Source organism: Dipodomys ordii, unplaced genomic scaffold, assembly GCF_000151885.1.
Source record: "Dipodomys ordii isolate 6190 unplaced genomic scaffold, Dord_2.0 Scaffold19, whole genome shotgun sequence".
NCBI lineage: Eukaryota > Metazoa > Chordata > Mammalia > Rodentia > Heteromyidae > Dipodomys > Dipodomys ordii.
Window position 1 is genome coordinate 3,754,021 of NW_012267235.1, and position 27,384 is coordinate 3,781,404.

At 37.6% G+C, this 27,384-nt stretch overlaps 1 protein-coding gene across 1 annotated transcript in view; it reads right to left on the bottom strand.

Moving 5' to 3' along the window:
• Positions 1-373: 373 nt before the first annotated feature.
• The window catches only part of Cltc (clathrin, heavy chain (Hc)), a 70,902-nt gene continuing 43,891 nt past the window's right edge, over positions 374-27,384 (bottom strand). Inside the window, exons 15-32 of the mRNA XM_013013301.1 lie at positions 24,690-24,815; positions 23,594-23,736; positions 19,702-19,936; positions 16,259-16,381; positions 14,662-14,807; positions 14,274-14,457; positions 13,901-14,093; positions 12,702-12,859; positions 12,392-12,556; positions 12,185-12,292; positions 11,938-12,105; positions 11,390-11,539; positions 11,164-11,295; positions 10,945-11,055; positions 8,916-9,086; positions 8,356-8,577; positions 3,131-3,206; positions 374-1,397 (exon numbers count right to left, since the gene is read on the bottom strand). Of these exons, the coding sequence (XP_012868755.1) occupies positions 1,273-1,397; positions 3,131-3,206; positions 8,356-8,577; positions 8,916-9,086; positions 10,945-11,055; positions 11,164-11,295; positions 11,390-11,539; positions 11,938-12,105; positions 12,185-12,292; positions 12,392-12,556; positions 12,702-12,859; positions 13,901-14,093; positions 14,274-14,457; positions 14,662-14,807; positions 16,259-16,381; positions 19,702-19,936; positions 23,594-23,736; positions 24,690-24,815 (2,736 nt within the window). The 3' untranslated portion in view covers positions 374-1,272. The remainder of the gene's footprint in view (positions 1,398-3,130; positions 3,207-8,355; positions 8,578-8,915; positions 9,087-10,944; positions 11,056-11,163; positions 11,296-11,389; positions 11,540-11,937; positions 12,106-12,184; positions 12,293-12,391; positions 12,557-12,701; positions 12,860-13,900; positions 14,094-14,273; positions 14,458-14,661; positions 14,808-16,258; positions 16,382-19,701; positions 19,937-23,593; positions 23,737-24,689; positions 24,816-27,384) is intronic.

Sequence of the window (27,384 nt, forward strand, 5' to 3'; positions counted from 1 at the left end):
TCACCATAAAGCTAGAAGTGGAGCTGTGGTTCAAGTGGTAAAGTGCTAACCTTAAGCAAAAAAGCTTAGGGACAGCACCCAGGCCCTGAGTTCAAACTCAGGACTAGAACACACATACAACCCATGCCCAATCTAAAGGGCTAGGGCTAGCTGGTTAAAATATTGAGTAGCCAACTACTGAAGTGACTGATTCTTCGGATTATTACATGTATACTTATTAACTGGGATGCTCTTGACCTGATAGTCCAGTTTCCACATATCCCAATCTTTATTTCTCATATTCTTTGGACTGCCTTCGTATCTAATATGAAACTGCTAGTACTACTGTTATTTTGATTTTAGAGGAATTTAATTAAAACTCTGATTCTACACATTATTTCCACAGTCCAGTAATTTATTTTAAATTGGAGTAATTTCAAATTCCACAAAACTGAAGAACAGCAATATTTTGTTTGAATTCTCTCTTCTGTACACTCAGTGATCTAAAACACCACAATATCCAACATACACAAACCTCAGGGAAGGGTTAGTAAATACACACAAGAGTGGAATCATGGTGCTCTTTGTTCCTGAATGGAATGGTCCCACAGAAAAAGCACAGGATACAGCACAACATAAGGGCACCTGTTATATATGAAGTGAGCAAAACACACTAGCATTTTCTATATGCGTATGGGGTAACCTGCATAGGTTAAAGGGCCTTTTAAGTTCATTTAAAAATCAGGCAAGTTGTCTATATGCATTTTTCAAATAATCTGGAGAGCACTGCAATCCCAGAGGATATACTAATTAGTGTTGTCTTTGTTGGCATTGACAGTCTTGCATGGTCACATACCAGTATTTTCGCTTTAGCTCTTCTTTGAGTAAGAGATTTAAATGCACTTAGACAATACATATTTTAAGCTGTTTACATACACTAAATTTAAGAGAGTCAATATTAGAGTTTCTTTGTTTCTTTAAACACTACAGAGTGCAAATCAGGTTCTTCACAACAGATTGAATATTAAACAATTCTTCAAAGAATCAGGGGAAAAGAAAAAGCCCACATGAATACTATTCCCCTTTGAAAATAAATTCTAAAATGATGTGGAATGTGAAATAAGGTTTTAACATAGGTGATCAAAGTGTTCATAGTTAGAAACAAAAAAGGTAGTCCTTCATGAAATAAAGGTTACAAGAACAGGTTGCCTGTTTCCCCCTTTTATACACTGAGAAGTGGGTAGAGACAATGTTTCAGTATGAAAATAGGAGACTACAGGATCAGCTTCCATCTCACATGCTGTACCCAAAGCCAGGCTGTGGCTGGCCATATGGTGGTGCAGTATAACCATAACCAAAAGGTGCCTGGGGAGGGACTGCAACACTGGGTCCTGCAGTCAACATCAGCTGGGGCTGACCTAAAGAAGACAAAAAGAGGAAGGGGACAGGGGTGATGAAAGAGGAGAAATTGTTAGCATTATGAGGATGTAATCTCCAACCTCCCCTGTTCTAACAAGAGAATTTGGAAAAAATTGAATGGGGCCACTTTTGACTGTCAAAACTTGGAATTCAGTAACTCTAAGAAGGGACCTGCCTAAAAAAAGTTCTACGCTGAAAAACCACAACTTCCCATTATTTAAAGCAATAACATAGCATTCAAGATTATCAACTAGCCTGTCAAGCTAAAACTTGTATATTATGTTTAATAACAAAACTAGCATAAGAAAACCTAACTTGAAAACCAACATCTTTTAATTCAACTTTAACTTTTATATCTTTCAAATTTAATTAAAAAATGTGTGAACTGTAAGGAAACCTAATGTATTTCTCACAAAGAAGCCAACACTAATTTAGATATGAAATGTATTACACATCAAATACCACACTAACACACTTGCTTATAAAATTTAGTAGTTTGTATGAATGTTTATACTAGAGATTAACTCTTAACTTTGTGCTTGCCAAGCAAGCACTCTACCACTGGAGCTACAACCCAAGTCCTATATAGTTCTTAGCATATAAAGAAAACAACCTGGGGGCTGGGAAGGTGGATCAGTGGTAGAGTGCTTGCCTTGCACGCATGAGGCCCTGGGTTCAATTCCTCAGCACCACATAAGCAGAAAAAGCCAGAAGTGGTGCTGTGGCTCAAGTGGTGGAGCGCTAGCTGAAGAGCTAAGGGACAGCGCCCTGGCTTATACTTGTAATCTGAGCCACTTAGGAGGCTGAGATCAAGGCAGGAAAACCCAAGACTCCAATAAATCAGCAAAAAGTCAGAGATGGAGTTGTAGCTCAAGTGGTAGAGTATCAGCCTCAGTACCAATTGTTGTGTCCCCTCACACCACCCCCCCCCAAAAAAAAATCAGAACTTATATTACTTGTTTTTAATTTTTTGGCAATATTGAGGTTTATCTACTTTTGGTTGTGGGCTTGAACTCTGGGTCTGGGCATTGTCCCTCAGCTCTTTAGCTCAAGGCTAGCACTCTGCCACTTGAGCTAGAATGCTACTTCCAGGGCCTCATGCATGCAAGGCAAGCACTCTACTGCTAAGCCACTTTCCCAGCCCAATATTGAGGTTTAAATTCAGTCTTTAGTGCTTTGCTGGGCAAGTGCTAAATAACTTGAGATATTGCTTTTATTTTACTTTAGTGAATAATGCCAATGCCTGTTATAAAATTGTCTCCAGAACGCCGGGTGCTGGTGGCTCACGCCTGTAATCCTAGCTACTCAGGAGGCTGAGATCTGAGGATCGCGGTTCAAAGCCAGCCCGGGCAGGAAAGACCGTGAGACTCCTATCTCCAATAAACCACCAGAAAACCGGAAGTGGCGCTGTAGCTCAAGCGGTAGAGCGCTCGCCTTGAGCTGAAGAGCTGAGGGACAGCGCCCAGGCCCAGAGTTCAAGCCCCACGACAAAAAAAAAAATTGTCTCCAGAGTCAAAAAAGAACTTTTTTTCATCTCAGCAAAACGTTTACACTTTAGAAGCTTCTTTTTCTTTTGTCAGTCGTAGGGCTTGAACTCTGGGCCTAAGGCGCTGTCCTTCACTCTACCACTTGAGCCGCAGCGATACTTCCAAAGCTTGTTATATTTCTATTGGAAATAGTCTCTAAAGATTTGTCTAAATTATTTCCTTGAGGTTAAAAGGCAAAAGATTACCATAAACAATGGGTTGTGTCTCTGTGGCTTGTTCTTCTTCTTTTCTCAGTGATTCTGAAGCATCTAATTTATCCACCTATAGAAAAACAAGTTATGTTAATGAACACCTCAAAAGGATTATAAACTCAGGCTTATGGCAGAAAGTGGAAAAGCCTTAATATTAAATTCTGTCAAAACAAAGCAAACTAAAAAGAACATTCTCAGGCCCCCTCATATTTAATGGTAATTTTCACACTTCAGTCAAGGTGGTTTTCAGCACTGTCATTATAAACCCTCAGGAAGGAGGGATTTATAAATGCCACAGAAGCTCACGCCAGGCTAAAACTGGGCATGCTAGGATGCAGCCTGAGGGAGGGAGAAAACAAGGAACCACTTTGTCAAATGAAATTTACACCCTAAAGAAGACAATAATGAACTCATGAATTGACAAGACTTTCCTCCTGAGAGGAAATGACATTCAAAAAAGTGAAATGGGTTTAATAACTGAACAAGCATTTGGGAAGAATAAGCTATTTTTGCCAATTGTGCAGATTCTTTTTATAATGATTTACAGGTATAGCCTGAAACGTAAGACTCAAGTGGCTCCATATTCGTTTTTTGTTTTTGTGGTTTTTGGGCGTATAAAGTCAGGCTACAGATTGTAACACTACAAAGCTTTACATTTTAAAGAAGTTATTACGATAGCTCGATTTGGTTCGACTTCTTTGAAAAAAAATTTTTTTGCTTTAAGACAGAAGTAAATGAGTATTATATGCTAGCTACTCTAAATCAAAGTAGATAGTAACAGACAGAAATACAATTTTGGAGAAAGAGTCTACGTGTATTAGTGAGAGATCCTTCCATTAATAAGTTGTGTGACTTTGGCAAAGCATGATGTTAGCCCCTAAATCCTCCCTCTACATAAGAGGGTTGAAATGATCATTCTAGGGCCAGATAAAAGAAAAGTAACAATAGGATCCTAGTACTATAGAATATCCTACACCCCCTTTGCCTTTTACACTATAGGTGTTTTGTTTTTTTTTTTTGTTGGTTGTGGGGCTTGAACTCTGGGCTTGGGCGCTGTCAGTGCACTCTTCAGCTCAAGGCGAGCACTCTACCGGCTTGAACCATAGCACCACTTCCGGTTTTCTAGTAGTTTATTGGAAACCAGAGTCTCATGGAGTTTCCTGCCTGGGCTGGCTTTGAACCATGATCCTTGATCACAGCCTCCTGAGTAGCTAGGATTACAGGTGTAAGCCACCGGTGGCCGGCTGTATTTGTTTTTTAAACTACATTTGGTATCTTAATCTATAGTTGTTATCTCAATCAAAGCATCATACTTGGTCTAGCATTATATTCTAAAACTGAATTTCAAATCCTGATGTTAACTATTATAAGGCTTTTAAGGCCATAAGTGTGCTCTGTGAGCTTGAAGGACATTCACTGTATGTATTTCAAAAGGCAAACAGTGGGAAGCCATTCAAAAGAAACAAAACATGCAGACTCCAGTAAAATAGTTATAAAAACCAGGTTTAAAAAAAAAACGTTAAGGGGCTGGGAAGGTGGTTCAGTGGTAGAGTGCTTGCCTTGCATTCATGAGGCCTTCAGTTTGATTCCTCAGCACCACAAAAAGCAGAAAAAGCTGGAAGTGGCACTATAGCTCAAGTGGTAGAGTGCTAGCCTTGAGCTGAAGAGCTGAGGGACAGCGCCCAGGCCCAGAGTTCAGGCCCCATAACTGGCAAAAAAAAAAAGAACCTCTAAAAAAATGTTAAAGCAGTACCTGGGGTCTATTTGAACATGAATATAGTGTCTTTGAATGTGAACATAGCCATTAAGCATAGGACAATGTTTCACACTTAAATTATTCCATGTTAAATACAACATGGGTCGAATCTATCTTAATTTGGCAGAGAACTGAAAGTTTGAGAAAAGTATACTTAAGTTCAAGACTCCTTCATACGAAATATGGTTCTGACTCCCGAAGAGAGATTTGCTTTTACCTACTACTATCTTTTTTTGTGTCCTACATTATAATGTCAAACTAAAACACTATCAAGTATATAAGTACCTTCTGAAATACCTACAATTCGGCATCCAAACTTGGAACAAAAATTACTGAACCTCAAGGGTCAGATGAGGTTTGTTAATCTAGCCAGCTTTCAAGAGTGAGAAACAGAGGTTATCCAGAAAAATACAGGGATGCCTATATTCTAGTCATTTCTAAGAAAAAGAAAACAACCAAAAGCCACTGCATAACACACTTCTAGACTTTAAAGGTAAAGAATCTAAAATGAATGCAAGTGTAGAAAAGTTTATGTCTGAGTCAGATGTTGAACACAGAAGTCTTGTTACAGAAATACATGGAAGACTTAGAAGAGCTAGCATTATCACAACGCCCAGGCACAGAGATAAGCAGATTGGGCATAGGGAAAAACAAAAGATCCCAAAAGAATAAAATTATGCTTAACAATTTTTTTAATGTTTTTATATAATGGGACAGCCTCTGGCACAGGAACATCCAATTTGTTTCTACTAACCCAATTTAGATTGTTCAAAAAAGAAAAACAGAGAAGGCTGTTGGTTTTATACAAGCTTTTGTTAAGAGCTGTAACAAAAGTTTCTGATCCTTGGATTTAAAGAGAAAAATTACAAGTAAGCATGTCACTGAATTCAGTTCCATCTGTACTACTGAAAATTGACTAAAATGTAAAAGGCTTTTCCACAAAGACTGCAATATGCTGCAGAGTAAAAGTTAACATGCAGTCAGTTATTTTGGTGTATGTGTGCATGAAAAAAAGGCAAAAGTACTGAAGCAAGAAGTGAGATCTGAAGATGATTGGTGCTATACAGGCTCTCAAGAAACACACACAGCCCACAGCAATGCTATAAGAGTTTCATAGTATGATGTAATTGCAATGACTTGAACATGCTTGATTTAAAACAACGCATAACACTGCAGTTCAATTACCTGTTTTTCACACACACGCTTTCTAACTGCCTTGCTTACTAGCTGCTGAAGGGTCTCACACACAATGCATTTACTCAGGTTTGCCCTAAGTTCCAGTGGTGACTCTGGTTCAGTTCAACATAATCCCAACTCATTGCTGCCACCCAAATTCTTTTCTCCAACTCTCCTTTACTTTCCCACTGTCCCTTTTCAAGTCACAATTTAAGAGCAGATAAAGCTTGTTTCATTTATACTAGGATTGATACAAGCTAATGAAGGAAGTAGCCAAAAGGTGCTTAAATTTGGCCTCCTTGGTCAAGCCAACAAATCTGTAATAGAACAAATTTTAGGTAACTTCAGGTATGCCTATTACAGAAGTAGACATTAATATTGCTTTTAAAAAACACAAATAATCCTGTTGCTTAGCAACAATTATAGCAAGCTTGAAAAAAATTTTGTTTATTCCTCTTAAAAAGGGAATAGCACCATAAGAACCGGACACCTGGAGAAACGTGAGGAAAGCCTCTTCGGAAGCAGCTAGTATCTCATATATCTACTTTCAGCAAAAAATTAGTAAGAATCAAGAGATCAGAAACTGGATCACAGTCCTTCAATACCAAAAAAACAAAAACAAAAACAAACAAACAACAGTTAAAAAAAAAACAAACCCCCAAAGCCTCTTAGGGCATGTATATACATATATAAATTCAACAACTGTCAGGCAAGCTCACAAATAAAACCAGAGGCTGATTTAATTTATTTTAAGGATCAACAAAGTCCTACTACAGTCCAGATACCCTGACAGGGAAAAGAAATTTCCTGATAGTTTGGAATTATATTGAAACTCACCATGCTCAGTTTTTAATAATATATTACAGAGAGACTGTGAACCAACTACTGATTAGCCTCCTGCCCTTCCTAAAGCCTATTAGCCGATTAGTAGCAAACATCTACTAATGTCCTACAGCTCTATTGTAGTTATGTTTCAAGAGACTTGCAGAGGCTTTAGTGAAAATTTATTGGGGGGAAGGGAAGCAGCAGCAGCAGTGTAGAAAAGGAAGGAAAAAAAATCATGCAAATTCCTTAGACTTAGTCCTCCAGACTTAAAGATGGAAAAGAATCAACTTTCACCTTTTCCTTTATTGCATCAACCTGCAAAGGAATTCAGAAGGTGCAGCTTAGAAAAAAAATCAAATTCCATATCGAGCATAAAAAGGTAGAATCAGCAACAAAGATTTAGGGGAGAAACATCTAACCACTAAAAAAGGTAAAAGAGGTGAAAATAAAGGGCATACTGGAAGCAAAATTTAGAATCGTTTTAAACTTCAGAGCTTATTGAAGAAGAATTTATGCTAAGTCAGTGTGAAAGAAAGCAGCTTAATAGCTAGTAAATTTTACAGCACTTAGGTTAAGAGCAGCTTAGAGCCAGGTCTCTAAAGTTGGCATTACGCATAAGAGATGCTATTCTCATCTATATAGCTATGATAATGCTATGTTTTTCTTACATTGAGCTTTACATACAAAATATTACTCCTTTAAAATTTCAACTGAACATAATATAATTAGTCATTAATTAGGGATTGCTAGTAGTTCCCCCTCCCCTTTGTTCAGGCATGCTAAAATTATCAGATGTGAGACTCTGATTTTAAGTTTTGCTTTCATAATATGGGCCCTCTAAATTCATTTTAAAATGTTATAATCAGAAAGCTAGTAACAGAAGACAGGGTGTGTAAAAATATTCCCATCAAAAGGAACACTAAAATGAATGGTAAATTTTATCCTTAACGTGTTTAAGGTGTTTTTAGAAAACATGTGGTTAACCTCCTTAAGACATTTTAAAATTATGGTTTGAACTACCAAAATACTGAAAAAATTAACAGGATATTAAAAAAAATATATAGATATTACTATATACATCTATATACACAAGCTTCTTCATAGGAAACAGGAAAAGACATTAGTCAGGAACCAACCAAAGAACAGGGAAACTGCAATACTATGATAGGAAAACTGAGTTATGGAATTTTAAGACGGTATTAAATTTTAAATATTAAAACAAAATGAAATAAAACTGCTATTCTAAAAAAATGTAGAGGATAAACATTCCTACAAGTTTTGAGTTTCCTTTCCAATCAGTAATTTGCCAGCTAATAAAAAAAATTTTCCATAGAATGATCAACTAATTTTATTAGATGTTATTTAAAAAAAGAACTTGAGAAACTAAATCTGCATGTTGAATTTTGAATTTTATATATTCTGAAGGTAATTTAGCTCTGAATATACTTAGAAGAGTCATTACCTTGGTCAAGTATTCCTTCATGACCTGGATGAAATAGGGCATGGCAAAATCCATGATATTGTGTCTCCATGCAGTTTCCAGGACAACATCTGGCCTTAAAAGATCGTAACAGGTAAAGAGACAAGCTCCAAAGCACTCTCTTTTTTCTTCCTGCAAAAACCACTGTAGGAGTTCTTCAGCCAATTCAGTATCTTTAGATTCAGAGGCATACTGCATTGCATCCTGTTACATGAAACAATAAGGTTAGAGATTCACCTCAAAATACGCAGAACTGGTAAAACAGAACTTTTAAAACTCTCAAATTGGAAGTGGGCTCTCTGTAATTTAAAAGACCATTTTGAAAGAAAAGGAGGAAGGCTAAAAGTTTTGATTTTTTTTTTTTAAATAACAGGTTTAATTTAATCTGAACAGGAGCACCTTATATTCAAGAAATCCATTAACTTAATTACAACCTACTCAAATAAGGAGCCCTAACGTCAGTATTTATGTGCATAAAACTTTAGAATCACTTGTTATATGCACACTATTGAGGGTTAGTCCGGACCACCAACTTTACAAACCTTGTAAAGGCTATCTTTCTTACACAGCTCCACACTCTGTTTCCAGCGATTATTGCCTTTGAAGAGATAAGCAGCAATTCTTCTGAACTCAATGAGTTCATGTTTTTCTAAACGCTGAGCAAGTGAGATATTGTCAAAGTTGTCATAAGCATCTATTGATGTCCGCAGAGCCTTGAAGACAAAACAAAATAAAGCTATACAAATATCAATCAGTATCTTGCAGTTTAACATTCATATTCCACAGTTCTTTATCATAGACTCCAGTAGATAGTAAAATGAATATTACAGCCTATGTTCAAGCATCAAACTATTAAACAGTTACACATGAAAACATACCAAGTTTCTTTAATTTCCTAATAATAAAGTTCCCAAATGTACTAGACTGTTCTATAAAGGTACAATTTTCCCCATAGTTTCCAGTATCATAATAACTAACTTGAATGCTTATGAAATTAAGAGAATGTGTACTTTAAGGTCTTATTTTTTGCTAGTCCTGGGGCTTGATTTCAGGAGCTGGATCCTGTTCCTGAGATTTTCTGCTCAAAGACAGAGCTCTACCATTTGAATCATAACTCCACCTATGGCCTTTTTCTTTTCTTTTTTGATGAAGGGGAGTTAACTGGAATTATGCCTCACAGACTTTCCTGCCTGGGTTGGTTTCAAATGGCAACAGCAGTCTTCAGCTCTCACGCTTCCAGAATAGCTAGGATTACAGGCATGAGTTATGGTGTGGTTAAGAAAATACCTTTTTTTTTTTTTGGGGGGGGGGTCAGTGGTAGGGTTTGAACTCTTGAGCTTGGGTGATGTCCCTCAGCAATATAGCTCAAAATGAGATTGCTCTACTGCTTGGGCCACAGGGCCACTTCTGGTTTTCTGCTGGTTAATTGGAGATAAGAGTCTCATGGACTTTCCTGCCCAGGCTGGCTTTGAACTGTGACCCTCAGATCTCAGTTTCCTGAGTAGCCAGTATTACAGGCGTAGAGCCACCAGCGCCCCATAATATCTTTTTTTTTTTTTGGCCAGTCCTGGATCTTGAAAAACTCAGGCCTGGGTATTGTTCCTGAGCAACTCTGTGCTCAAGGCTAGCACTCTACCACAAGTCACAGCATCACTTCCAGTCTTTTCTGTTTATGTGGTACTGAGGAATCGAATCCAGGGCTTCATGCATGTTAGGCAAGCACTGTATCACTAAGCCACATTCCCAGTCCCAAGAAAATATCTTGATATAATTAACATGTTACTCAGCTATACAGGTCAGCATGTACTCTGAACCTGAACCATGCTGAGTGTAGTAGGTATATGCCTATAATATTAGATTCCATAAGGCTGAGGCAGGGGATCATTGTGACAGAAGGAGAAAAAAATGCAACTAGCTTAATCTTAACTAATTATTTTATGTGAAATCTTTCAGAGGAGCAACTTTATTACAAATACCAGTAAGACAAGCAAAAAAAAAAAAAAAACCAATAGACAAGAAAAGCAATAAACAGATAATGGTTAATAACAAATATTGTTCATGGACTAAAGAAGAGACCAAAGACTTTTGACTATAATCTAGATGCTGAGATACTTTTTATTTTTACAGAAATATATAAAATCTAGGGCTGGGAAGGTGGCTCAGTGATAGAGTGCTTGCCTTGCATGCCTCAGGCCCTGGGTTCAATTCCTCAGCACCACATAAGCAAAAAGAAAAAAGCCGGAAGTGGCACTGTGGCTCAAGTGGTAGAGCGCTAGCCTTGAGCTGAAGAGCTGAGGGACAGCGCCCAGGCCCAGAGTTCAGGCCCCATGACTGGACTCTCCCCCCCCAAAAAAAAGAAATATATAAAATCTATTTAAACAAAATTCATTAAACTTGGTATTTAATTAGCTTTATCAACCCTGAAAAACCTTATTAAATATAGATCTCAGACATATAAGTACTGTTTATAAGCCTAAATAACAGATGCTTTTACTACAGAATATTCTAAAATGACAAACCTAGTCATAACCTCAGCTTTGCCATATTTATAAAAGAATCAAAAAGTTTTACCTGATAATCTTCTTCTGTAATAAAGAGATTGTTTAGCGATTCATTCACTGATTTGTTGTTATGGTTCTGAACTGAACGTAAATATGGTTTCACCAGTGGTAGCTGTTTGACCTTTAAGATAAAAGGTTTGTTACAAAGAGCACATTTTTGAAGTTCCAATAACAAGTTACCCAAATAGATCTCCATTCCTTGTCATCAAGTTTAGTTTAAAACTATCACCTTGCTGAAATAATTGACTGCACGAGTGTGGTCCAACCGTGGAGACAGCACCATCAGCAAATCATTTAACAAAAGAGGCTTGAATTCTAAGTAGAACTGTATTGCTCTGTAGTACAATTCAACATTGGCAACCTAAAATGGGGGGGGGGGGAGGGAAATCCATAAGTCAGAGTTCTTTCCTAATGAGCATTCCTCTTCTAAAGCCTTTACCTTTGAAGGTACACACCCTGGTAATGATATCTTTGAACTGCCCTTCTTTCCATGCATCAGTTGGATGATTCATCATGGTAATTATGGCATTATCAAATTCTTCATACTTGTCATACAAAAACACCAGTTCTGCCCAAAGATGTGCTTGTTCTGCAGCTCTTAGCACCTGTGTAAGAAAAATCAACTACTTTAGCTAATTGTAGTATTCAAGTCTGTAATCCTAGCTACTTGAGATAGAGTTAAGAGGATTGTGGTTCAAAGCCAACAGTCAGACAAAATTCTCCATCTCAATTGAGACTGTCTCAATCACTGATAGGTGCAGTAATATGTGACTGCTATCCTAGATATGGGGAAATAAAATGGCTGATACAGTGGTATACATTTGCCATTCCCCAGCTACAGAGGGAAATAAACAGGATGCAAAAATAAAAAATGAATGAAGGGTCTAGAAGTATGGCAAGTGCAAAAAACTGGGGCTCAATTTCTAATACTTAAGAAATAAAAACAGTATTTCAAAGTATTCACTTTTGCCATAAGTCACTCACAATGGTAAAGGTTGATTACCTTAGGAATATTCACTCTGGACCAGAACAACTCCAGGTGCTCCCTCATTTTCTGTGGCTTAAATTTAGAATACAGAATAGCTAATTCGGTAAACATTCCCATGTGAGCTCGCTCAAGGCCCAATGCTGCTTCCAACATGGCTATTAGTTCTTCAAAATATCCACGATCCTAAAAGAAATGTAAAATTAAAGATGAGAATATCTGTAGCAAAGGGTATCAGTGTAAATAAAAGACCTGTGTTCATTACCTGGTAATAGTTGATAAGTTCCTCTAATTCATCTGCATGTACTACAATATGAAGACCACACATCTGAGCAAGACGGAACTCTTTCCCATCTACACATGCGAAGCAGACCTGGAATAAACATTTATGTTATGTGAACTCCAATGCAAGACTGGCCATACTAATCATTTAATAGCATTTTCAGCAGTGTTAAGCTTGTGTTTAGATTACCTCTTTCCATGTTCGAGTACTGTTAGCTTTCCTGGCTCCATCAACTGCTGCCTGATATTCACCCAAGTGAACCAGGGTAGATGCCAAGCGTCCAAAATTAGAAACATTATTGTACAGCAACTTAGCAGCATCATACATTTTCTCATCATAACAACGGTCACCAACCTGGGAGTAAAAACATACAGTAATATAGTAGTTTGAGCTTCATTGTCTTTCCTAAATTAATACTGAGGAACAATTTGTGTTCCAGTGAGATTTTCTTTGTTCCTATAATGCACTACATGGTTAAAAGTCTGAACAGGAAACATACTTGTTGAATATGAGCATTATTTGGCCCATTGATGAACTCTTCTAACTCTGAAAGGCGGTTTGTTTTAGCCAGTGCAAATATCAATTCTGTCTCCACATAGGACTCACGAGCCTTCTTTCGGGCCATCTGCAAATATTTCACCAGTTCTTCCCAGTTTCCTAATGAAGAAAGAAAAAGTCCACATAATAACATCATAATTAATCTTTTCAACAAAATAAATGAGAATTGCTATTCTGTTTTCTTGAGAGGTAGGTGTGTGTATGTGTGTGAGAGAGAGAAAGAGAGAGACAGAGAAAGTGGGGGGGTCTTGCTATATAGCATGAGCTAACCTTGAACTCCTGAGTCCCCTGCCTTTTTTTTTTTTTTTTTTTTGCCATTTTTGGCTTTTTTTTTTTTTTTTGCCAGTCCTGGGGCTTGAACTCTAGGCCTGAGCACTGTCCCTGGGCTTTTTAGCTCAAGTCTACAGCTTTACCACTTGAGCCACAGCTCCACTGCTGGATTTTGGAGATAAAGAATCTCGTGGTCTTTCCTGTCCTGGCTGGCTTTGCACAGTGATCCTTAGGGCTCAGCCTCCTGAGTAGCTAGGATTACAGTTATGAACCAGTATGCCCAGCAAGTCTGCTTTATTTACCCTCCTTTGTACTAAGATTACAGGTGTGTCACACCTGGCTTAATTTCTTTTACAAACAATATACAAAATGACAAATAAAAAATGAAAAATAAAAGGACTGAGGGGTGACTCAGGTGGTAAAATGCCTGCCTAGCAAGCCCCAAGTCCCAAGTTCAAACTCTAGTAACACCCTCCCCCACACACTGATAAATGATGATAAATGTAAACTGTGCAGTCTACTTGTAATTATATGCTATTATGTGTCTATATTGTCACTGAATAAATTGAGTTCTTTTCTCCCTTATAGAATTATCACAGCTGAATTGTTGTGCGACTGCTACTCGAACTTGGTACCTGATGCCTTTGCTTATTGTCTGGCACTCTGCCATCTGAGTCATGCCACCAATCTCAGGGTCTTACAAAACACAGTATCTTCCCCATAGACAATATAAATCCAGAAAGTATAGCCTGTCTTATCTGGATAAAGATGGAGGAACTAAGTGGTATCCGATTCCTATACAATTCCAAATAGATCTTATTGCTTAATCATTTTCTGCAGTATCAAACATGTAACAGCAAGAAGTCATACCACTAGTATTGGCAGCCTGAACAACTTCCATGTAGGATGAAGGATCATCTGCTTTGATGTAAGAATCAATGGCTTCTTTCACCATTCCTTTCTGCAACTGTGCTTTTGCAAGTTGACTCCAGACAGCAGGTTCATTGCAGCGTTCAGCAAACTCATATGCCCGGTCCAAGTTTCCAATGTGTTCAATTAATACCTAGCCAACCAGTTTTAAATTAAAATTAAATGGCTGTTAAATAATTATATAAATATTTGCATTTTATTGTTGTTCTATTGCCCCAACCATCTATGCCCACTCTCAAAGGATAAAATATTTTTGAATCAAAGAAGGTATTTTAAGCCAGTAGCTAAAGAAACACATAATCTCAAGACATACCTGTACTGCTGAAGTATTGACATCAAACTTCCGGAAAATGGCAAATGCTTCCTCAAATAGCTCATTGCTGATGGCAATATTGGCAATATCTGGGGCATCATAATTATCCAGGCGATTAATATACTCCATGACACGCGTACGATCAGCCTTAATTGCAGTGAGAATGAGGAGGTTTTGTAGATTCCTTTAGGGAAAAAACCGTAATATTAACTGTAATATTTTAAAAGATTATCAATTATAATCAGTCTATAGAGAAGTTTTGCTTAAGACTGTAGTGAAAACAGAAGGACTACTACAAGAGATTTTTGTTCTTTTTGTTTCATCTCAAAACTGACAGGCCATAATTAAGGATAATAAAAAAGAGCCCATAAATGCTCTAATTGCATACCTGTGTTCACTGAATACAGAGTTATCAAGGACAATTTTCTCTAGCAGCTCAATGAGTTCATTAGGAAGATCTGCAGTCATAAAAGCCTTGACAGTTACTGACACTTCTTCTGGGTCCTGAGTCTCAGACAAGGCTGTCTGTACAACCTACAGGGGATATATAGGGAACATGAATTGAAAATCAAGGTGGTACTTTTTTTTTTTGGGTTGGTTGTGGGGCTTGAACTTGGGGCCTGGGCACTGTCCCTCAGCTCTTCAGCTAAAGGCTAGCACTCTACCACTTGAGCCACAGCACCATTTCCGGTTTTCTGGTGGTTAACTGGAGATAAAGAGTCTCATGGACTTTCCTGTCTGGGCTGGCTTTGAACTGTGATCCTGAGATCTCAGCCTCCTGAGTAGCTAGGATTACAGGCATGAGCCACCAGTGCCTGGCTCAAGGTGGATTTTAATGTATAAATTAGCCTCTGACTAAACATGTCAAATAAGCAAAAAAAAACAAAAAAAAAAAAACAAAAAAACCCAATGAACTTTAAATTTACTATTCAAAGGTCTTTCTATACAAGCAAACATGAATATATACCATGTAATTCTGTTGAAAAACCACCCTAACTGTATTTTTCTTTTCCCTGACTAAATCATTACCCATACTAACACTCATTATCACTTTAATGGCTATATATAATTCAAGTACCTAGATGTGGAATTATAAAACCAGTAATTCCTCTGTTTTTGGCTATTTGCCTGGTGCTCAGATGTTGCAATGAGTATTTTTTCCAGGAAGCTTTGTATCTACTTGGGAATGTTCCTTAGAATGCTTCCTAGGAAAGGAATAAAAAATTAATAGCCTTTAATCTATTCATCTCAAAATGTATTTAAACTTTTTTCAAGGCACTTGGGTTTGGAACCTAGGATTTTGCCACTTGCTAGTTAGATGCTCTGCTACTTGATATGCCCAAGCCCTTTTTTGCTTTAGCTACTATTAGGTAGGATCTCTCATTTTTTTCCTGTGGCTGACTTCAGACAGTGATTTTCCTATGTAAGTCTTCCCATTTAACTGGCATCAGGTGTGTGCCACCACACCCAGTCCAACTGATGGGGTATCTCTAACTTTCTGCCCACACAATTCCTCCCAACTGCCACCCAGAAGCAGAATGAGAAGCATGAGCACCATATCCAGCCCCAAATGTCATAGTTAGACTTTTATCAGAAAAATTTGAGAATCATTGTAATATCATGAATATTTAGGGATTTCAAATTAGGTTTTCAATTTTATATTAGCAGAAAACATTTCCTCTGCTGAGCTACTCTTATTAGTAAAATTTAACATCAACTGGACTTTTGTATTTCCTATTATCAATTTTATCATATTGTAACTTGTGTTTTCAATAAATTTAGTCATGTCTAAGGTATTAATAACAATACTTAATGCTTAATTTACTATTTTCCTGTAACTATGATGAATTGAGACAGTTTTATATAAATAATGTTTTTAGATTTAATTTTAGTTTTGTAACTTTCTACTGCCTTCTTTTTTAGTTAAGTATGATAAGAAAGATTTTATTCATAGTTCAAGAGTGAAATGTATTTCCCAACTTTACCTGGTCAATTAGGGGTCTTCTGTATGGATTGCTTTCAAGTAGGACACTGCCCCACAATTCTGGATCCTTTCGACGTACTAGATAGCGCGAAAGACTTTTGAAGAGGGAGTTCTCATTGCAGACCTATTTGAGATACAAAAGATTAATTCCAAGGTAAAAAGTAAAGACATTTTACTAGTTTGACTTGCCTGGGAGCTGCCCCTTAGTTTTTCTGCTCAAGGCTGATACTCTACCACTTGAGCCACACCTCTACTTCTGGCCTTTTGGTGGTTAATTAAAGATAGGAGTCTCACAGACTTTTCCCTAGCTAGCTATGAATCAGGTCCCTAAAATCTCAAGACTCCTGAGCAGCAAGGATTACAGGTATGAATCAGGGGCACCCAGCATTGGATGTCTTTTAAGAGTTATTTATAGTAATTTAAAAAAAAATTTTTTTTTGGTTTGCCCAATACTAGGACTTGAACTGGGTTTCTGATTTTTGGTGTTGCTCATTGGCTAGTATTCTACAATCTGACCCACTCCTTTTTTTTTTGTAGGTCGTGGGGCTTGAACTCTGGGCCTGTGCTCTGTCACTCAGCTCTTCAGCTCAAGGTGAGCACTCTACCACTTGAGCCACAGCACCACTTCTGGTTTTCTAGTGGTTAATTGGAAATAAGAGTCAGTTTCCTGGCTTTGAACTGTGATCCTCAGATAACCTACTGAGTAGCACCCAGCCATCACTAGCTTTTTTAAAGAAATCTTTCACTTTTACATAGACTATAAAGTGTCTCATACCAATTGTTCTCACTAAAATTCAACCCACTGGTGGGAGATAGAATTAAAATTTTTAGAGGCTCTTAAAAAGCATCCTGGAAGTGGCGCTGTGGCTCAAGCGGTAGAGCGCTCACCTTGAGCTGAAGAGCATAGGGACAGCGTCCAAGCTCAGAGTTCAAGCCCCACCACTGACCAATAAATAAATAGCATCCTCATTTGAACCTATATTCTATTCAAGTAAGAAAACTGTGCTCCTTTATAGACTCTGTAATATGTTAAGCCTATCTTCATATCTTTCATGTTTCATTACATTTTTTTTTGTTGGGGTAGAAATGGGGCTTGAATTCAGTTTTTTGTGCATATATTCTTTTGCTGAAACCATTCCTCTAAACCTTTTTGGTTCTGGTTAATTTTTAGATACAGTTTTGCTTTTTTGTACAGGCCAGCCTGAACCAAAATCCTATTTACAACTCCTACAGTTAATGAGATGGGGTGTTCAAAGACATGGAAGAGATTTAAAAAGCTACTATCAGGCAAAATGGGCAATTTGAACATCAAGATAAATAACAGTAATGGATTATAGTGTACAAAAGAAAACAAAAATTTATGAGTTTATGAATAGAGGAGGACTAACAGAAATAGGGAAGCATAAGAAGGGAAATCTTCATCTCTTTCAATCAACACATTAAGAATAGTTGCTACACTATGACAATAGGCTATTTGTATCTATTCACATGTCTGTAAGATAAAAAGAGTAATTATAGCATTGTGTGCTGTCACAAGCCTATGACCTCAGCTTTTTCTTGGGGGGGGGAGTGGACTCAGACATGGGTGGGGCTTGATCTCAGGGCCTGGGCACTGTCCCTGAGCTCTTTTTACTCAAGGCTAGTAGTGCTCTACCACGTTGAACCACAGCACCATTTCTAGTTTTCTAGTGGTTAAATGGAGATATGAGTCGCACAGACTTTCCTGCCCCAGCTGGCTTTGAACCATGATCCTCAGATGTCAGCCTCCTAAGTAGCTAGGAATATAGGCATCAGCCACCGGCACCTGGCTATGACCCCAAGGCCAGCCAGAGCTACATAGCAAAATCTGGTCTCAAAAAGTCAAAGCAACCAATCAGTGAAAACTCATACAACTTAATCTAAATCCAAAAATGAAATATTTGTCTAAGAAGTATTTGTATAAGCATATGTGTGTGTGTGTGTGTGTGTGTGTGGATGGGAGGGACTGACTGAAGCTTGAACTGAAGCCTTGGGTACTGTCCCTTAGCTTTTTTTTACCAATTGAGCCACAGTTCTACTTCTGGTGGCTAGTTAATTGTAGATAAAAGCCTCATGGACTTTCTTCCTAGTCTGGTTTCAAACTGCAATCCTCAGATTTCAACTTCTTGAGTAGCTAGGATTATAGGCTTAAGCCACTGGCACCTGGAAGAAGTATTTTATTTTTTATTTTTATTTTTTAAGAGATAGGTGTGGATGTAGCTTATTTAGTAAAGTACTTTCCTAGAGTAGGCAATGCTATGAGGTGAAAAAAGGGAGAGGGAGAGGAAGAGGCAGAGGGAGAGACTGACTTTACATTTATTATCAACTATTCAGCACAGACAAATATAGTTACTGAACAATGTTTGATGGCTGATACAGGAAATAGGAAAGGGGCAAAGGAAGAAGCTGTATTTCAGAGTAGCGAAAAATTAGAACTAGGTAAGGGTAGTGAGTACTCACCATTGTGAAAGTACTAATAGCTACAAAATTTGTTATGTGTATTTCATCTTACAAAAAGGATCCAAACAGAATTGACTACTTCATACAAAATACATGAGACATGAAAATTTATCCTAAACTAAATAAAGACTGTGATATAACTGATTTTTAAAGTATCACCAATTCATACTGACTGGCGGCTATCCATATTATGGTTAAAAGAATACTCTTTTTTTTTGGTCGGTCGTGGGGCTTGAACTCTGGGCCTGGGCGCTGTCCCTCAGCTCTTCAGCTCAAGGCGAGCGCTCTACCACTTGAGCTACAGCGCCACTTCCGGTTTTCTGGTGGTTTACTGGAGATAGGAGTCTCACGGTCTCTCCTGCCCAGACTGGCTTTGAACCGCGATCCTCAGATCTCAACCTCCTGAGTAGCTAGGATTACAGGCGTGAGCCACCAGCGCCCGGCATGAATACTCTTATTCTTAGGAAATATATCCAGAGTTAATATAAGGTGTAGCTTTCATGATTACAAAATTATGTGTGAAGCTGGCTGCTTGTGGCTCATGTACCCAGGAGGCTGAGATCTGAGTATAACAGTTTGAAGCCAGCCTGGGCAGAAAAGTCCCCCTATGACTCTTATGTACAATTAACCACTAAAAAAGCACCACCAGAAGTGGTGGTGTTGCTCAAAGTGGTAGAGCACTAGCCTTGAGCAAAAGAGCTCAGGGACAGTGCCTAAGCCCTGAGTTCAAGCCCCACAACCAAAAAAAGAAAAATTATGTGTATCCAAGCATGATTGGCATGTACATGTTTATGAGGATGTTTAACAGTATATGGAACTATAAATGACAAAGATAATAGGATTATACTGCTACAAGTTCAGAATAAAGGGCACAAAATGTTTTATCTTTGGGCTCCTTTCAGCTCCAGTCATAAAAATTTGTTAGTATGACATTCATTCTATACATACTAGGGTAAAAGTACTCACATTAATAAGTTCCAGATCACACTGGCCACGTTCATAAGCAACACAGGCTAGATGTGGATCTCTTTTCTCACAATACTTTCCAACAACACGACTGTCATAATAGGGATTTTCACGAAGAAATCTCTCTGGGTTGTTATTACTATCAATGTAGATTTTGGCTAATGCATTGTGAGTAGCAGGTTCTTCACAGCCTTCATGAATTCTGGCCTCTAGCCAAGGCAGAAGCAGTTTCAATCTAGTATAAAAAAAACAAAACCAAACATACTTCAGTATAAGCGGCACAGTCATAAAGCATCATAATGTCTATGAGATGCTTTCACATACATTCTTTTTCTTTTGGTAATACTGGGGTGTAACTTAAGGCCTCATGTTTGTTAGGTAGGTTGTTCTACCTCTGAGCCTCATCTCCAGTCATTATTTTTAACTTGAAGCAATCCTATTACAAACAGGGAAATTCGAATAGATCTTTGAATTGTGTACAATTTCACAGTATCAAAATCAACATTGATTTTTACTTTTCCAATGTATCTATCTGCTTATATCTGGATATGAAACCATAGAAACCATAGATTCCTAATTATGCTAAACAAAATTACCTAGACCTTACAGGAAAAAAACTTGGGAGAAATATAGGCAAGATAATTTGAGGATCCTTTCTTTTTTAATAAGTGTTTTTTAAATAGGGTTTTGCTATGAAGGCCAAGCTGACCATTAACTTGAAATCTTTGCCTCTGTCTCCTGAGACTGAAGTTACAGATTGTGCCACCATGGCCAGCATCCTTTAAATCAACTAATATACAATATTGCCTGTAGCCAAAAGAATATGCCCTAAATAGATACTGGGAATAAAGTCTAGAAGCTTTGTGTTTAAATAGATTCTTTAAAAAAAATTTTTTTTTGTCAGTCGTGAAGCTTGAACTCTGGGCCTGGGCGCTGTCCCTTAGCAATTCAGCTCAAGGCTAGCGCTCTACCACTTGAGCTACAGCACCACTTCCAGTTTTCTGGTGGTTTATTGTTTCTGGTGGTCTCACGGATCCTCTCTAAGAAAGTACATTTCTTCACAGAGCTGTGTCATACCATCCTTTGGCCCTCTGCTGGAAAAGTAGAATCAAGTCTCAATAATGCCTTTTTAATTGTATCCTCTAGTATTATGTATGTAGGACAGTACTGTATCATCCCTCTGTGAATATAAATACCTTGTACCTGCTTTATGATATGTAGTAGTGACTGTGCTTTATCAGAGCTGTTTTTAATGATGTTACTCAAGAATGTTTTCTTTCCAGATGATGATTGAGAAGTTAATAAAAAAAATGGTACCAGGTACCACAACAGTAACAGAACTTCACATTTTTCTCGGGTTTTGTTTTTTATCTTTTTTTTTTTCCTTTTTATTAATGGATGTGCTGGATGTCTAATTTTGTTCAGATGACTGCAGAACCTGGAAAAGCTGTTGTTGCTATTGGTGCATAACATACTGCTATTATTGGTCTTTTTATATAAACATATGAATATATATATATATATATATATATATAAAATTTGAATTTTTGTAAACTTTAGCTGTGCTGTCAACTTTGGAAAAAGTATCCCAGTTTACCGTGCTGAGTTGGCATTGTAAATTAATAGCCATATTGGTCTATAAATTTTTTTCCATTTGTACAGGGGTAAATGCACTGTATTTAATATGTAAGGTCTTATCTATGTGGGTTTGATTACAGAAACTAATAAAGTATTCTCTTAAAAAAAAAAAAAAAAAGAGTCTCACAGACTTTCCTGCCCGGGCTGGCTTTGAACCATGATCCTAAGATCTCAGCCTCCTGAGTAGCTAGGATTACAGGTGTGAGCCACCGGCGCCCGGTCTGTTTAAATAGTTTGAGTTGTCATGTTCATTCCTAGAAAGGTCAGGGCTTCACTAGTTTACATTTCAATGGTCCTGATGACCATGACTCTTATTTATGCTTTAAACATTAAATGGTATCATTCTATTACTTTGGCTATCAAATTCATGAAGCTAGTAACAATTCCATCAGGATAAATATACAACACATTTTTAATAAAAGAGGCACAAATCTCTCAAAAATTTTATAAGTACCATAAACAATGTACTCTGTTAAGTGAAAGAATAAAAATTATCTAAACAGAGTTGGGAATATGGTCTAGTGGTAGAGTGCTTGCCTAGCATGCATGCAGCCATGGGTTTGATTCCACATAAACAGAAAAGGCCAGAAGTAGCACTGTGGCTCAAATGGTATGGCGCTAGCCTTGAGCACAGAGTGGCTCAGGAATAGAGCCCAGGCCCTGAAGTTCAAGCCCCAGGACTGGCCAAAAAAAGAAAAGAAAAGAAAAGAAAATTGTTTAAAGCATGCCTAGATTGAGGATTTAAGTTATCTAAAATATAATTTGTCACTTAAATACCAAATTAACTAAGTGTAGGCTTTAGACTTAAAACTCAACTGAACGTTTTTTCACCCATTATTTATGAACTAAAAATCACTCACATAGGCTCAGATGACAGTACTATAGTGTATATCTCTACTGCAAGTCCCCTCCCCCACCCATTTTCAGTTTTAGAATTTGAATTCAGGACTTGCACTTGCTGTGTCAGGGTTCTACTATAAAACATGCCTCCAGTCCTACTTTTTGCTGGTTATTTGGAAATGATGTCTAGACAACTTTTCTGCCTGGGCTAACCCTGAACTATGATCCTCTAGATCTCTACCCCTGAATACTTAGGATTATAGGTGTGAGCCACCAGCACCCAAGCTTTCTCTATTTTTTTTTTGGTCAGCCTTAGGTCTTGAACTAGGGGTCTGGGACTGTCCCGCGCGTCTTTTGCTATGCAGCTCTGACTTGAGCCACAGTGCCATTCTGGCCTTTTTTCTGCTTGATATGGTACTGAGGAATCAAACCCAGGACTTCATGCATGGTAGGCAAGCACTCTACCACTAAGCTATATTCCCAGCCCTCTATGGCTCTTTAACACAAAAACTTTCCATATATGAAACATTCTGGTATAAATTCTATTAATAAAGCTAGTAGGTCACTACCCTATTTCAGATTAAAATGATAAGCCCACAGGTTTTGTTGATATCCTCTCATAGAGCTTTAGTAAACTTCTCACTATTATGTCAACTCCACTGACTATTTTGAGCACTCTCTAAACACCAATTTCTCAAAAGTTTTAGCTAAAAACTTTTTAGAAGCACTTATACTGTATTCTACTCTAACAGAAATTCACAATTTATATTACTATATTAAGCTACATTATAAATGCATAAGTTTAACTCAGAGTGCCACAGGAAACCCTTTGCTCAATTATACTTGAAAGAAACATCATCAGTTTAGAATGATTTATTACATATACTGTTATTATACAAAATAACTAAAGAGAGGGCTGAGACTGTGGCTCAGTAGTAGAGTGCTTGCCTAGAATGCATGAAGCCCTGGGTTGGATTCCTCAGTACCACATAAACAGAAAAAAGCCTAAAGTGGCGCTGTGTGAAAGTGGTAGAGCACTAGCCTTGAACCAAAGCTCACAGACAATACCCAAGCCAAGTTCAAGCCCTATGACAGGCCAAAAACCAACAACAACAAAAAAAACTAAAGAGGATTCCTGCCTAGTTGAGTCAAAGGACATGAAAAATCAAATCACATAGTAGGCAATTATAAACATGAAAAAGAAATGATCAACCAAATGGGGATATAGCCCACTGGTAGAATATTGGTTGGCCTATGTGAGACCATGAATTTGAACCACAGGATTAAAAAAGGAAGTCGAGAGTCAGACAACTGAACAGATTTTGTTTTCAAATCTATCAGCTTATCTTCCATGTATTACTGAGTTGCTCTGAGAAACCAAACCAGATTTATGAAGGTAACAATAGTACTATACCTGTTTCTTTTTTCAACTTCAGCTACAAGCTCATCTGTAGAGAACTGACCTCTCACAACAAGAATTAAGTTCTTAATGACATCTTCAGAGCAGTCAACATCAAGTAATCCTCCAATAACCACTGGAAGTCGACTTGGATTTACCTGTGGTTAAACAAAAAAGAGTGCCATTATGTTAACAAAATAAAACATTTAAAACTCATTTTTGTCTTTTAATTTTTAAAATCAGTAATGAACAGTTTAAAAAATATAGCTAGACAATGGAATTTAGACGTCCAGCTAAAAAAAAATTTCATGGTCTAATAAGCACTTTTTATCATAGTCTCTTGTAAACCTGGTTAATTGGTTACCTAAGGATAGCTCCAAATGATAAATACAAAGAAGGTAACTTCAAAGAATGATTAAAGAACACTGTCTAATAAAAAGAAAATCTTGATCATGAAGGTTAGAATAGGTTTTTAACTTTAAGTATCACTATCTCACAATACTGTGAAATTTGAGAAACTTATGTAATCACTTAATCATAATAAAAAATTATTTAAAAAATCTTGAACTAGGGGCTGGGAAGGTGGCTCAGTGGTAGAACGCTTGCCTTGCATGCATGAGGCCCTGGGTTTGATTCCTCAGCACCACATAAGCAGAAAGAAAAAAGCCGGAAGTGGTGCTGTGGCTCAAGTGGTAGAGCGCTAGCCTTGAGCTGAAGAGCTGAGGGACAGCACCCAGGCCCAGATTTCAGGCCCCACAACCAGACCCCCCCCAAAAAAAAATCTTGAACTACAGAAAAAGTGTCTGCTTCTAGAGTTAGAAAACAAACTTTCTAATTCTACATTTTAAATACTTAAAAAACTTAATTTTGGAGAAAGTGAAACCCCAAGGCCTGTGGCCTTAGCCCATTTGACTTGCTCAACTGTGGCAGTTCTGTTCTTACATTTTATATACTTAGCATATGTAAAATTTAAACATGAAAAGATATGTTGAAAGGTACTCTAGGAGACTACTCTTATTAAGCACAAGTATCAAAAGGATAAAGATTTTCAGAATTATGAAAATTTAACCTATTATAAAATATTCCTTTATATTATATAACTATTACTTACCTTCTGCACATATATTTCTATATACTTTTGAAGATTATTTCTATATAAATATAGCACCAAGTCATGGACAAAGTCAAATCGATCACAGACAATGATAAGTGGCAACTGATCTGTTAGTTTCGCTTCCTGAAAAAAGAACAAAGTTAAGTCTGAATTTTCTTCTGTTATCAGTTATCAACTCTACGTAAATGAGGATGTATTCTATGCCAATGGGAGACACTCAGGTAAACTTGTCTCTTCTGTTAAATATTCCTAAAACAGAATGAGCCCATTCCAATTTTAGTATATTTTACTAAGTAATATTTAAATTTACCCAACAAAACATTAGGTTCTTCCCACACATACCCTTCACTAAAAAAATTAACAAATAACCATTTGAGAGCCACCAGTGACACTTAAGATTATGAAACTATCACATGGGAACTTTTATTTATAGTTAACAATTCAACTGTATTTGACAGTTGATTTAGGAACCACAGCTATATTGTCCAAAACATACTGTATGAATGGGTCATATTTGTTCCAAATGATTTATTTATCCCTCCCCAATCCCAAGCTATTTAGCCAGCCTCTAACACTCTATCATAATAAAGCCTACAAAGAGCAGCATGAGGTTAATGGCCATAAATTAAGTATAACACATGTTTCTATTAAAAATGGCAAAAATTAAAAAGCATTTAAAGAAACATCATCTTTAAATTGCCAATTGCTTTTATCAGTACAAATACCAAACTACGATCCTACTTATAGACACAAAAGATGTTATAGACAGGTAGTTAAGACCTGTACTGGGCATTTACCTGATACATGTCCTGTTACATTCCACAGACATAAGGTACAGCACAAAAAACAACAGTTTCCATCAGGAATTCATTTATACACAGTGAAACATTCTTCAATAAATGATTCCTCAAAGACATTCTACTAAAGTAGAACTAAACAGGATAACTTTCCCCAATAGTAGCCAATAAGAATCCTATATGTAAGGTAAATGTAATGGTTCCCAAGTCTAAGTTTTTAGGCTCCAATCATCCTATTATAAATCATATGAAAATTATTCTTATGAAAGGTTCAGAGAACATCAAGAAAATTTTGTGAGCTACTCAAAATGAAAAACAATGGCTTTAAATCTGAAATGCAAGTCCAGTTACAGATTTTCTACATTAAGGAAAAGTGCAAAGCAAGTACTTGTTTTTTAAAAACCATGGGAATTGGGGGCTGGGAAGGTGGCTCAGTGGTAGAGTGCTTGCCTTGCATGCATGAGGCTTTGGTTGGATTCCTCAGCACCACATAAGCAGAAAAAGCCAGAAGTGGTGCTGTGACTCAAGTAGGAGAGTGGTAGCCTTGAGCTGAAGAGCTGAGGGACAGTGCCCAGGCCCAGAGTTCAGGCCCCACAACTGACAAAAAAACAAAAAACATGGGAATTCTGAAACTAAGAGTTGCCACATTGTTATAAAGGGCTGGGAAGGTGGCTCAGTGGTAGAGTGCTTGCCTTGCATGCATGAGGCTTTGGTTGGATTCCTCAGCACCACATAAGCAAAAAGAAAAAAGCCGGAAGTGGCACTGTGGCTCAAGTGGTAGAGCGCTGGCCTTGAGCTGAAGAGCTGAGGGACAGCACCCAGGCCCAGAGTTCAGGCCCTACGACCAGACACCCCCCCCAAAAAAAATAATAGAAAACTTCTATAAAAATTTTATCTAAGCCTGCCACTAGTGGCTCATGCCTGTAATCATAGCTACTCAGGAGGCTGAGATATGAGGATCGGGGTTCAAAGCCAGGCTGGGCAGGAAAAGTGTGAGACTCTTATCTCCAATAAACCACTCAGAAAACCAGAAGTGAACACCCAGGCCCAGAGTTCAAGCGCCACAACTCACCAAAAAAAAAAAAAAAATCCTCAAAAATTTTATCTACCCATACAAAAATTGAAATCACATTTTTCCTTCTAAATGAACATAAAAAATTTTTGCAGTGGGCCAAGCTAGGCATCAGTGGCTCATGCCTGTAATCCAAGCTACTCAGGAGGCTGAAATCTGAGGATCGCAATTCAAAGTCAGCCCAGGAAAGTCCATGAAATTTATCTTCAATAAGCCACCAAAACACAAGAAATGGTGCTGTGGCTCAAGTGGTAGAGCACTTGCCTTGAGTTGAAGAGCTGAGGGGCAGTACTCAGGCCCAAAGTTCAAGACCCATGACCAAGGGAAAAAAAAAAGTAGTGGACCAACTATCTATCGTACCCTGTTTAATATTGAAATATTATATATATATTATCACTAGGTGGGAAAGTAATCTAAATGACTTTGCTCTTCTATTCCCTTTACATGAGTGTTTAAGACTTCCATGGCAGGCTGGGAAGGTGGCTCAGTGGTAGAGTGCTTGCCTTGCATGTATGAGGACCTGGGTTCGATTCCTCAGCACCACATAAGCGGGGAAAAAAAAAAAAAAAGACTTCCATGGCAAAAACAGGTAGAGGCATTCAAAAAGAATAGACTGAAAATGTGGATGAGCAATACAGTATTTTCCTGATTCCTAAACCTGCACTAGAGTTTATACATGGAAATAATGTCATAAATATTTTAAACTATCCAGTAACAATAGTCAACATTTTCAGTATCAAAACTGGAATTATTTAAATATATCCAGAGGTTTTCAAAACATGAATCTGATCAATTAACAAAATATTTGCTAAGTACCTATGTA